Source organism: Amblyomma maculatum, chromosome 10, assembly GCF_055883805.1.
Source record: "Amblyomma maculatum isolate TAMU_Amacu chromosome 10, ASM5588380v1, whole genome shotgun sequence".
Classification (NCBI taxonomy): domain Eukaryota; kingdom Metazoa; phylum Arthropoda; class Arachnida; order Ixodida; family Ixodidae; genus Amblyomma; species Amblyomma maculatum.
Genome location: NC_139353.1, coordinates 2,116,185 through 2,129,662, shown reverse-complemented (window position 1 = coordinate 2,129,662; position 13,478 = coordinate 2,116,185). Strand labels below are relative to the sequence as shown.

At 42.5% G+C, this 13,478-nt stretch overlaps 1 protein-coding gene across 3 annotated transcripts in view; it reads right to left on the bottom strand.

Moving 5' to 3' along the window:
* Positions 1–3,518: 3,518 nt before the first annotated feature.
* LOC146175373 (dynein axonemal heavy chain 12-like) overlaps positions 3,519–13,478 on the bottom strand; it is a 57,522-nt gene continuing 47,562 nt past the window's right edge. For 2 of the 3 annotated variants that reach the window (XM_084581707.1, XM_084581708.1), the window contains 4 exons: positions 12,382–12,608; positions 11,457–11,661; positions 9,238–9,413; positions 3,519–3,792 (listed from right to left, as the gene is read on the bottom strand). In XM_084581707.1, the coding sequence (XP_084437833.1) occupies positions 3,635–3,792; positions 9,238–9,413; positions 11,457–11,661; positions 12,382–12,608 (766 nt within the window). In that variant the 3' untranslated portion in view covers positions 3,519–3,634. Of the gene's footprint in view, positions 3,793–7,384; positions 8,934–9,237; positions 9,414–11,456; positions 11,662–12,381; positions 12,609–13,478 lie in introns of all 3 variants that reach the window. The other variant, XR_014701379.1, reaches the window with a different exon arrangement.

Below are 13,478 nucleotides of genomic sequence, written 5' to 3'. Positions count from 1 at the left end.
TGGTAACGAATTCCAATCTTCCACTGTTCTAGGGAAAAAACTGAATTTAAAACTGTTAGTTTTGGCAAAAATGGGAGTAAGTGAATGCTCATTAACACCGCGAGTCCTTCTTACTAGTGGACGCTTAAGGCATTCTGCCTTAAGCGTAATAAACTCAAGCGTTGGAAGCTTGAGTTTATTTTTTCCTGTTAAACTGTTAAAGAGGAATGTCAATCGGGCAATCTTTCTGCGGGTTTCCAGAGTATGAATGTTATGTAAATTCATTAACTGTGTAGGGGAGTCCTCCCTTCTATATTTTCCGAATATAAACCTAACAGCTTTCCTGTTGACTTTTTCAAGAAGCACTGAATCTTTTTTCGTGTATGGGTCCCAAACTACTGAAGCGTATTCAAGTGATGACCGTATGCAAGTTTCATAAGCTAGTTTTTTTATATGTGCCGGGGCAGTTTTTAGCTTTCTTCGTAAAACCCAAAGCTTACGTAATGCAGTTGTAGAAATATTAGTAATATGTGCTGTCCATTTTAACCTATTGTCAAGAGTTACACCTAAATATTTATATTTTTCAACTTCCAAAATCGTACTGCCGTGAAGAAAGTAAGGAAGCAAAATGGGAGATTTTTTTTTTTGTTATTCGTAAGAGAACAGTTTTTTCAGTATTAAGTTCCATAGCCCATTTAAGACACCACTGATCAATGGCGAAAATTGCTTTTTGTACAGAGCTGTGGTCATTTCCGGATTAAATTTGTTTAAACACAATGCAGTCGTCTGCAAATAACTTTACAGATACATCGGTAGGTACAACACTAATTAAATCATTTACATATATTAAGAACAACAATGGCCCAAGCACACTTCCCTGCGGTACTCCTGATTGAACACTGAGGACGCTAGAAGGGGTCTTATTAATTTCTACATATTGACGTCTGTCTCTAAGATAGGCTTCAATCCATCAGATGATAAAAAAAGGCACAACCATACATTCCATCTTATACAGAAGTTTTCCATGTGGCACCTTATCGAACGCCTTGCTGAAGTCAAAGAAAACCACATCTGTTTGCCCGGACATATCAAGCACACGCGCAAATTCGTGCACAGATAGAACAGTCTGGGTAACTGTGGATAACCCCTGCCTAAACCCGTGCTGATTATCAGACAAGAGATTATGATCACTCAGGAACTTTCGCAGGTAGCCGGCAATAATATGCTCCAACATTTTATAGCAACTGCTTGTTATGGAAACAGGTCAATAATTTGAAACTGACAGTCGATCACCTTTTTTATATACAGGAACCACACGAGCTATTTTCCAATCTGCGGGAATTTCTCCATTTGCTAATGACAGTTTAAAGATGTCTGTGAGAAAACCTGTTATTTGTTCAGCATATCGCCTCAAAAATACATTCGGAAGACCATCGGGTCCAGCGGTTTTTTTAGTGTCCAGTTTCAAGAGCATGTCCAGGACACCCTCACGAGTTATTTCAATGCCATTCTCTGGTGAAGCCGTTGCTTTTGTTTCATATTCATCTAATTCTGAAAACACGCCATAAAAAAACTGGTTAAAATTCTCAGCTATTTCCGCAGCATCCGTAATAATCGTGTCGCTTACTTTTAATTTGTTAAGTTCATCTTTGGGTTTACTCAAGTGCCGCCAAAATTTCTGTGGATCGGTCTTTAGAAACTCTGCTAAAATGTGCGAAAAATACTTAGTCCTGGCGCTACTCACTTTTGATAATAGGTCTTGTTTGATTTCGTTAAACACTGGCGTTAAAGCCCCGTGCTTCTTACGACATCTCTTGTTGTGAAATTATACAAGATATTCTTATCTTATGGACAGACACTCGTTAGTCACTATAATTGTTTCATGTAAGAGGCGTAATTTACGATACAAAAGCAGCTGATTGAGCTAGGTATGTGCGCACAGTAGTAGTAAAATCTTTAGCGCTACCTCCGCTGTCGCTCAGGCCAAATCAGCCCATATCTCACTGCTAGTGTAAAAAAAAAAAAAAAAAAAGCGCTAGGAAGCAAGTGTGCATGCTGTTCTGTGCACAGTGGCTCTGCTTTGCTGAGGGCAACTCCAAGCTGTCAGTGGTTTAAAACTGTGTGTCTACGTTGGCTAGCCTGCCCGCCTCCCCTTTCATCCTTTCCGCTCTTCTAGGAAAAGAAAGCCAAGAAAACGTGCATGCTGCTGTGTGGTTTGCTCGCAGGACGGCTAGACGCTCCCCCCTCCTTCAGTTCGAAGCCGCGCTTCGACAGCCAAGCTCTTCCTTTCACCCTTCCCGTGCATTGGACTTGAGAGATGTCTTGCAGCCATCCTCTCACTCCCACGTAAAATGAAAAAAAAAGAAAAAACAAAACATTTACAGGACACGCAGGAGTGACCAATGTTTATGGGAGTGACGTAGACAATAAGTCACTTTTGTGTCGCATGACTGCGTGCCAAGAACCTGCAAAAATATCCTCCCTTCGGTGACAGTCTAGGGAAAACACGTGCGCCCAATAACCGGATATGACGTCATAAATTATCATTTGACTAATGGCGTTTGTGAAGTCACAGACTTTGGGCCAATCAGCGTTTCCAGCCGAGCTATTCCAAAATGCTTGTCAATGTTTGCCTCGCTATAGAATTCAAAACACAGTGGCAAAATCTAGTGACAAAAGCTGGAATGGAAGCATACCATTAGCAATGTGAAAAGAGCGGTGGTTTTTATCTAAGGGAGCACTGGAGAGAGTGCAAAACATAAAATATGACAAGACTCCTAGAAGAAAACATTTGTGCATTTATAAAAATCAGTGATATATTTCCGAGATGTGGTCACGTGGGGTATCACGATGATAGTGACGTTTCTCTACAAGATGTAGCCTCAGTCTTTTTATTTTTTGTGATTTTCAGTGGCAAATTAAAATGATAAAGCCTTGTTTCTTTGATATTGTAGTTGTCATTTCTACCATAATCTCGTAACATATTTGGGCCAGTGTTCTGTCCTTTTAACAGCAGACTACTTTGTCATGAAGAATTGTTTGGCGTTACTGCAGACTTGAGCTGTATCAGAGTATAGTGACCATTCCAGTTGTCGGCCTACCAATGCTGGTACAACTGTGCAGCAGAAGCCTTTTTTTATTTCATAGAACCTAATATTTGAATATTAGTGACCTGCTTCCTTAAAACGCCTGGTACAGAACCCAACGTGGCTGTTAGCGAGGACTTTCATTCTTCTAAATTCCCAGGAATTAAACTGCCAGCAGCATTCACTCAAAGCAGCACTGAGTGCAATGTGCTGCAACCTAAAGTTTTCATACTTTGCTTGCTGCAAAACTTTTCTCCAGTGCCATGACTTCAGGTCCATAATGAAGGTACACTGTAGTGAACAGGGTCATCAATTTCTTGTCCTTTCTTCTACTACAGGATTGTTAGTCCTTATAAAACTCAACAAGAAATTTTTTCATCAAGACAACAGTAGTAGTAGTACAGATTTCCTCCAATAAATACTGCAGTTTTCTGACCATATACACTCAGCAGCTAAAAGTAAACATAACGTTTATTACACATGTAAATGCATTCTCACATTTATATTACACTCATAAATAGCATCACTAGTCTTTCGACAGGCATTTAATAGGCACCTGCTTGTGCCTTTCAGGCAAAGCTGCTGATGTCCTTGCACAAAAGAAAGTTCTGAATTGCTGGTGGGAAATTTGTCTTTGGAATCAGCTCTTCAAAGTAAGGACCATGGATGCCATGCAGCCACTTGCGTAGGACCACACGGCAAAGGTGTTTCAACTTAAAGGGAGAGTCTGCAAAGAGCAGGAACAAGCAGATAATGAGTGCACTCTCAAGGTTACCAAAAATAGGCCCCTTAATAATATGACAGTTACCCCTGATGCTCGCTTGCCCCAGAAGAGGGAAAGAAGCCTGAAAATTTCTTGAGAAAACTTGAAACCTTTTCCCGTATATTAAGTAGGAGAACCATATTTGTGTACGTAGACCGTAATACGATACTCTCGAACCATTACTGGTTCATGCATACTCTAAAATCCAGACATAAGGAGTGCCTTTGAGTCACGCACAATTCAGGCGTTATACCTTTTGTGCATGCTTAAATATGTCTGTGTAATGCTCCTGCAAGTAAAAGTCATCTGGGCACCGTTGCATGCAGAAACAAACAGCAGAAAAGAAGCAGATGAATCGTTGAGTGCTATGTGCGATGTGATATGTGTGTTGAGAGCTCTGGCACCACACCACAGTGTGTTTAACTTGTATTGTTTTCCATCAAGCACTAAAAATTTTGAATTGCATCAAGGATGAATGTTTGTGATGCACAGAAGAATTCTGAGGTGAAGTTGGAAAGCACTCGTAAGCTGTGTGATAGAAAAGGTCAGCTTGACAGCGTGGCCATCACAATGTTTATCGTTCAGTGACTGTGTTACAGAAACATGCAGGCATGCTGACAGTATTTTCTCGATCTGAGACTTACGTAAACTACTAGATGTAGGCTACACTTCGTACGCAGTTGACTATTTAAACAACTGGAGGCTTGCTAGCACAAAAGGAAGAGTCCCTCCAAGCAGCTGGTGTAATGATGGAAGCCTTTGTAGGAAAAAGTGGATTTTATTAAGCACCTTAAAAATAATCAAAGTGCTGCTGTAGCTACAAGTTGCCTGGCCTTATTAACCTCTATGCTGAGGCCCAGAAGTTCATGGAATAGGACAAAGTTCGGGAGCCGAGGCTCCGGATACAGAGCAATATGTTGAATTTTGCACCAATTCAAACCAGCAAATCAACTGCAACCTAGATCACACAACCAAAGCCTCGACACAACCAAAGCAAGAGGGAAGAAGGCGCCTTTACACTGTTTCAAGCATTAATTATTAGCAGGGTCATCTACGGTCTCCTGTATCATGTCTTCAATAAAAGCGATTGACACTATCGTCAGAGAAGCTCACAAAATGGTGCTGCGCTTTCTTACCACTATTTCAAATGTACAGTTATAAGTCCCCAATGTTCACAACACCTGTCAAGGACTCAGAGGTGTGATCCTCATTGCTTAGAACACAAGGCTCCAATCCACAGCAGCATACAAAGGATTGGAAAGTTGCGGAAGTCAAACATTACTGAGCCACACTCGGAATTACAATCCAGTACCTAAACCTACGCCCCACATACTTCACGTAGGAAGACAAAAGTCTCGAGTGAGATATTTGCCACAATAACCCCGGAATGGAATTCACACCACATACATGGATGTTGCAGAATATCCTGGTGGGGATGTATTTGGAGTAGCTGTGGCAGAGAACTATTCAGCCTACCGGTAACAGTCTCGATAAGGACACAAAACCCGCCATAGCTGTGACCTTTGCTATTACACATTTTGATCGAGTCAGTAAAATGGCCACTTAGCCCGAGTGCTTATTAACCGCGTGGGTTCTTCCCAACCTAACCTTGCTCTCCTTCCATCCACGTACAGCAAAAAATTAGAAAGGCTACGTATTAATCATAGCAAATACCTTCCACCCAGCAAAAACTAAAAAAAAACATGCTGCAGCTAGGTGCCAAATAATAATGACAAACCAATTCAGAAATCTACACAAATACAGTAAATATGCATCCTACTCAATACCTTGTCACTTGCCCTCGGTATGATGCAAGTCCAAATTTTTTAACGTTTTGTGGGTGCATGCGGACAGGCCTGAACCTTTAATCCTTTGAGTTTTTTTGTCGTACGTTTACTGTGGCGGAATTCTGCACTGCCTGGTTTATCCCTTATGTGTACTGTACTGAGCAGGCGCTTGAAATTTCGCACCTTTCTGAAGAGATGCACTTTCTGGGAGATGCTGCCATCTTCTAGAACATACAGGAAGTATTAAAAGTTGTCTATGTTACCATCTTACAAAGGAAAAGAAAACTGACCATGACTGCCATGTTGCGCGCTGTTTGCAGTGGCATGTTTCGGTTCCTCCGCGCGATCGCAATAGACGCAGGAAATTTGATCTCTATCTTTGTTGGGATGCTAGCGGAGTCCCATAAAGGCTTTTTAGGGCTTACAGAAAGTGTTGGAAAATTGTTTACGCTACCATCTTGCAGCAAAAAAAAAATTTTTAACTTTTTGTGCTGCACATGGTTTCCTACAACTAGCCCTTATTGTTTTTTTTTTCCATCTGCACGATTGCAATGGGAGCACGTCTATATATCTTGGGACGCTAGTGGAGGCCTGAGGAGGATTTTTATCTTTGTTGATGCTCTTTCAGCTTATCAACACTCATGGGGTGTCATTGCTATTCCATTTAGTGAGTGCTATGATTGCTACGATATGACTGTAATATGCGGCTTATATATTTTTTGCCTATTTATCCAGATTTTCGCAATTTTGTTTGTTTAAAATCAGCAATAAATAAATTTGACTATGGAAGACGACACATTCGCCTTACAAGCAACTTGAGCCACGAGAGTTCTGCAATGAGAATCCCACCTCTCTAGTAGTCAAGCAAACCTCAAGAACTGCTTCCCCCAAGTTTATTCTCTCTCTCTTTCGTTTGGCCCAACAACCAAACAAAACCATGTGCCAGCGTTGCTTTTTGGCTGCATAAAAAAGATAAATACAGTCTGTAGCTATAGTGTCAGTTTGCTCTGCTTACATGTTAGCAGTAACTATATGTGGTCACAATGAAACATCACAATAAATGGCAATATGATCAATCAAAAGGCTACCAGTTAAGCCGAGTGGGGTGATCTACCATGGGCCTACTTTGGTTGTTGGAACCCCTTCACTTGCTGACCAAGTCTCATGAAATTCATTAGGGTTCATCATACGCTTCATCAGGGTTCCAAAAATTATCCTATACCCTGGATTTCACAGCCAAGTGGTTGCATAGATTCATAATTTGTGGCTTGCAATGGATGCCAGGCTTGGAGAGATTGAGATATTAGCTCGTCTAAACGACATCAGACCTGCTGTCAGAAAAGGTGTGTTGTCGAGTGAAGTACAGGATCGCAAACGAATGTTTCATAGGAATTTGTGTTGTCCACCTACATTGTTTCATGGACTTATACTTCTGCAGAGTAAGTAAACGTGCTCACTGCAAGTTATGTTGATAATTAAGGCATCATGCAGCATTTACGAAGCATTGAGTGGCCACTGCTACCATATATGCCCTGTGTTGTGTTGCCTTGAGTGGCAGTCTGCAAGCTGTCTTCTCTTTGCGTTCAACAGCTCCTGCTGAGGAGCTCTCAATATGTCATCACCTGCTGCTTTCTCAGTGTTCTGGTCTCTTACCAGACTAAAAGAAACATTCTAGCATTCACAAAAAACATGCGAAATGAGTTGCAACACAGTGAAAACAGCAAGATCAAGCATGGAAACAAAAGAATTGGCTAAACTAGGCAATGAACCTGTTAAATAATTGGAGTTTGGTGGCGCCCTGGGCAGTCACTGCTCTGTGCTGACAATGCCTACGCTCTCGCTCCGGCTGAGCCCTCCTCTTGCGATCTTCATCCTACACGGCAACTCTGAAAGTTGCAGGTTTGGCCTCTATGTGTCGTCGGTGTCGCCCTTGCTGCTGTGAGGCCTTCGTCATTCACCGTTTCATGGCCTTGCTATGCCGCTGATCAGCTTCTCGCATAATGGTGAGCATAAATGGGTCTTGTCTACGAGGATGTTGAATGCCAGAAGCCTAACAAGCGTAGATGATTGGGCTTGTTTGTTCATGATTCAAGGGAAAAAAAAAATGTAGCCCAAAAAGATATGGACACAGGAAGAAGACACATGCCGCTAACTTCCAACAAACACTTATTTCAGAAAGAAAAGGGTGGTTTAGATCATATCACAAGTGCACCATCAAAATCTGAATGACAGGCATTGAGAGCACAGGAGGAACGTTAACATGTGTAGGAAAAGTCTCTCGGCACACTGCCACAATTGCAAATGTACTCCCCTTCTCAAAAAATGTTTGATTTTTAAAACTTTAGAAGAATGAATTAACACAAGAAATAATTGAAACAGAATAGATTGCATTTCTGAACGGTGGGTGCACAAGTAACTCTTCTATCATGCTGTTGCCAAAGGAACTCCCGGCAGATGCACTTTGCTAGCTCATGTTCTGACGATATACTGTGACATGATGGTATAGAAAGCACCCTTCCCTTCTGGAATCTTTCTCTGTCCCTCTTGGGCTGCATTTTTTTTTCTCACAAGCATTCTCTGCATCACCCATAGAACTTCAGCACAGCAGCTCCTGTGCCATCCATGTGTGCTCATTTTCGGGTTTCCCTTGCCACCCACCAAGAATCTCGGCTGAGCTATCTCTCACAGTCCTTTAGTTGCTTGGGAGAGAGAGACACTGGTTAGACCAACTTATGTCTGGTATGGTTTATGGGGTTTAACGTCACAAAGAGGTTCCCGCTATGAGAGACGCTGTAGTGGAAGGCTGCAGAAATTTTGACAACCTTGGATTCTTTAAACGTGCATTGACATCGCACAGTACATGGGCACCTGGCTTTTTGCCTCACTGAAGAGCGGTTGCCACGGCCGGAATTTGATGCCGTATCCTTAGACACAGCAGTCGAGCACCTCGATCACTGCATCACCGTGGCATGGGCAACCAGCTCATGTGGTCGACGGCTTTCGCAGCAGCACACACTGAAGTTTTCATAACTAGCCCAGCAGCTCAAGGTCCAGATCTCTTTTTATCTCTCTTCTTCCTCCTGCTCTTCAATCTCTCCTGTTTGCTTTCACCTGGTCACTTTCTTGTTGTTCTCTCTCTCAGCTTCTCTCCTGACCAACATGTTTTTTCTCCTCTTTTTTTTTCTACCTCTGTACGTGATAGCATCTCTTATTTTCTTCTCATTCTATCATCTTTCTTTCCTGGCCACTTTGATTGGCGACTCTGAACAGACCTCATCTCGGCGACAGTTCAGAGTGAGCTCCATTCAACGGTTCATGCTGCAAAAAAAAAAAAAATCAAAATGCGACTGCCAGTGGCACAGTTTATGCAGTGTCAATGAAGGAGCTACACTGTCATTTTATGTGGGCTGTGGGGTTTAATGTCCCGAAGTGGCTAAGGCTATGAGGGACGCTGTAGTAGAGGGTTCCAGAAATTCTGACCATCTGGGGGTCTTTAACGTGTCTTCATTTTACTGTTACATCTTTCCAAGCTAAGTACGCTCACTATGGCTGCAATGTTTGCCGCTCATCTCGTGGTGTTCCGTGAAACTGTGTATGATAGTCTGAGGTTTCAAGTACTTGCCTAGAGTTTCCAGCCTGGCGGACCAAAGTGCTCGGCTGAGGGTGCACCACCGAGGACCAACGGACATGCAGCTGTTCACAAGGCCCTTCAAAGACGAGGGATTTGTCATAAAGAACCGAATTGTTTCAAGCACATCCAGTGCATGTTGTTCATTCTTTCTGAGGTGGAAAATACAGCTGCAAAGAGAAGAATTGAAACAAACACAAACAGCATTAACACTACATGCTGTATAACTGTTTAGCAAAAAGAAAGTTAGAGGTCTATTTGCTGTAAGTACTTGGCTTTTCGCTGTACCTATTACTCGCAGTCAGAAAGGTGCAAAGTTGAGTAACAGTGCCTTAAGTAAAACTACCAATAAGTCTTTAATACTTTCACAATGATAGGGGTGGAAGCAGGCTCTAGAATTTTCTAGAACGGCACACAGTGGCATTCGGGGCACTGTGTGCCGCTTGCTTTTTATTGTGCTTAATCTGTGTGTGTACCATTGTGCTTTAATCTGTGTCGCGTATTTCTTTTTCTTAATGATATAATAATTTCTGCGTCATACTATTTTGTTTGTTCATATATTAATTACTTTTGTAGTTTTTGCCTGTTTCCTTACATTTTATGTATATATTGCACTGTATAGATTTTATTTCCCCCTTACACAATGCCTAATGGGCCTGTAAGGTATTTTCAAATAAATAAATAAATAAATAAATAAATAAATAAATAAATAAATAAATAAACAATGCCATTTTGGAGCAGCTTTGAGCAATAAAACAAGTTCTGGAGCACTCGAGTTATGTTTTGGAGCACATTTCTGAGGTAAAATACCCTGATTAGCAATCTTATATTCTCGACATAAAAAAAAAAAAAAAAAGTCCGATTCCTTTTTATTTAAAGTTCAGTGCTTTGCTGACTATGCATGCATCTCTGACAACCAAAATCACCAAAACAGCTGACCTGAACAACAATTCCAAACAGACTAGTAGCAAACCCAATGCTTGCTTGTCCAATTCATAATTGAACACAAAATTTGATTGAAAAAATTTGACTTTAGTTTACTTGGCTTGGCACGGAAATTTGAAGTCCGCCACTTTGATGGGCTCAAGCACTGCCACTAGTCTGAAATCCACATCAATACGCAGTATGTTTCCGCTTTCTATCTCGTTCATATCATTTCCGTCCCATGCCTTACCCGATTAATTCCTGGACACTGGTCAGTAGTGTCTCCACGGAAGATAGACTGCACTCAAGGGTAGTCTTTTTCTCCTTCAGCCAGTAGCTCCTGATTGCTTTTTTTTTTTTTTTTTTCCTTGAAAGACACTGGCACTTCCTCAATTTCAGTATATATTGGTGATAAGCCCTGTATGGCTTTCCAATCCCCCTGAGAAGGTCTCTAGTGTTTGGCACCTTCAGTGTATCACCCCCAAAACGATTCAGGTATGCTTTTGTTTGATGCAGGCTTTGCACAATTGTTATTGACAAAAAGGCTCAATGGTGGAGTTACCTTCCTGCTTTTATAGCGGAAGCACTAGAACTCATTGTTTCATGCAGCTGGACAAGCTTTCTAACGGCTCATGGTAACTGCATCACTTCTCTCTCCACCAGCAATTGACAAGGCTGAGAGGAGGTGCTATGTCAAATGAGCAGCATTTTTCCACAAATAATTCCCTCCACTCGTTCGAGCCTCTTTTTAAATTTACTTCCAAACAAATATTTATTATTGCTCCAGATATGATTATAAAATTTTACTTGTATTAGGCACAGCATAAGGTGCATTATACTTCTGCCGCTGGTGCGCTCTTATCATTCTAACTACGGCAGCCCCCAAATCAAGAATACACAACTCAAAAAATGCTATCAGCCTGCTGCGCTTCTCACGATTGCAGTGTACTACAATACTACGACGTTTAATTGGATTAGATCACATCTTTGCAGGCAATACAATGGTTCACTGTGCAGTAAAAACCAGCATTCCGCTAAATTTGATGTCAATACACTTAGGTGGTTGGTTTGAAGCAGTTTTGGAGCAATATTTTGCTTTGGAGCAGAATTAAGCAGGGAAAGCAGTTTGGAGCAGGATGGAGTAAATGGAGCAGCGCTTCCATCCCTGCAATGCACTCTGTTCAGCAAGATGCGGTCACTTGAGTTTCATGTTAATACTGCCACTGCTGCTATGAGAAGGAAACCAAAGAAAGAGGACTTCATGTATTCCGAACATCGGTGAAGCTTACATTGCCAACCTCAGGCTGCTTGGTTCATCAGAAAAACCAGCGGCCGGATCCAGCCCCATCCGTAAGACCCGGAGGAGTATTTTGTGGTCACTGACAGCCAGCTGCAGACTCGGGTTGCCACTGTGTCCATTCTGGTAGAGACGATTCAGATCACCACCAGCAACGATGAGAAGCCGCATGAGCTGTTCATTTGGGACCAAGAATGCTGAAAGCAGAAAACAAACACAAGCTTCTATAGACCTTTTCACGACCCTTGGAGAAACCGGTTTGACTGGGCTGAGAACCAGGTGTGGGGGGAGGATCCGCAGCTTTTTCCCTTGTTATGAGCACAGCCCAGTCTCCAATATGGTAGCGCCCTTTGGCCAATTTTGAAAAGGTCTATATCCAGCTGAGGGTTTTTCAACTCAGACCTGGCACCCCAGAATCCTCGAGTTCCTTGAAGTGCTCTCTGTGTCCTTGAGCACTTGAGTCCATGGATGCTTCAACCCATTCTTCCTTCATCTGCCCCACTGCTGAGTTCATCATGCTGCAGCTGCCCACAGCAGACTGTTTCTTCTACAATCAGTCAGTATTAATTGAACTAGGCTGCACATGTGTGCGCTCTCCTTTGCAGAATAGATGTCGATGCTTCTGTAAGATGAGGAAATGCACAAAAGATATACCGAGACCCGACTAGAAAAAAGAGATGCTGAACTGCAGAAGCAGCTCATAGAAGTGTTCAAAATACTCCTTTAGGATGTCACTAGGTCTACACAAAATGGCTGGTGACTGCGATACCTGTTGATCCTTTCAAGCCTATAGAAGCCTCTGTTTCTCATTTTAAACAGCGTCCCAGCCATAGGTGCTAGACAGTTTCAGTTTGTCCTCCTTAGCATCTCCTTTAAAGCTAATTTAAAATGGGCATTAACCCGGCAGTGATGCTTACCACATGCGAGCGGGCTGACACACTTGTCACTGATGTGATTCGGACTGGCTCCAGCCTCCAGGAGGACCTGTACGGAAGCCATGTCGCTCTTCAACACTGCATATGACAGGGCCGAGTGGTACCGCGGATGCACCTGGCGCGGTAGCAGACAAATGGGTTCTGACACCCGCAGCAGGTAGGTGTTGGGGTCAAAGCCGGCCACGATCAACTCCCGCAGGCACTCGTGGCTGCAGCAACAATAGCATGCCATGCAATTCAAGCTAACTGCCCCTAAAATGAATGAGTCCGCCTTTGTTACCCCAAAAACAAAGGTTCTCCGGACCCCCAAGCAGCTAAATTCATGCACGTCTCAACCCTTGCCTGTCCACAGTGCAATTGCTTATAATGAGCCAAGGCAGAAGCTTGGGAAAGTTGGTATAATATTTCAAAGAAAGAAAAACTAGCGCATGACACGAGATGAAAGGTAGAAACGACGCACACAGCATGTTGCGTGTCATTTTCTACCTTTCGTTCCATGTTTACCTTTCTTTAACTGCTTATATTAGGAGACTCTTTCTGTACACTGTAGAGCGGGGCAGTGTTGACTAAATTGGAGCTTTACTTGAAGAGCCGTGCATCTGTATTGCCTCCTTTGTATACGTGCTAGGCAGCGAAGAACAAAAGACAAGGCACTTAGGATACTTAAGAGCATTCCGAAATTTGGCAGGCTTCTCCACAGCAATATGAAGGTAGAGATAACCATACACTAACAGTGAACTGGGACAGGTACAGAAAGGATGAACATGACACAACAATGAGCTGAAGCATATCAAAACAGCGAAAACTTGTTTCTCACTGAATGTGCTTGCAGAAACAGCTGGTGGCAGTGTTATCGGCAGTTCATTTCCTGCCTTTTACAGCCTGCAAGAGCTTTGTTACGAGCAAAGGTAGCCTTTTTATCATCAAGGCGTAGTAATGCATCGATTCAGGAAACTCCAATTCATCATGAATGCCTCTAACTATGCCCCACAGGGCAGCCTAACCTATATTTGTAAACGAGTATTTGTGCAGCCTGTGAATTTTTGAAAGCAGATGAAAATGCTGCCGCGACTACAGAA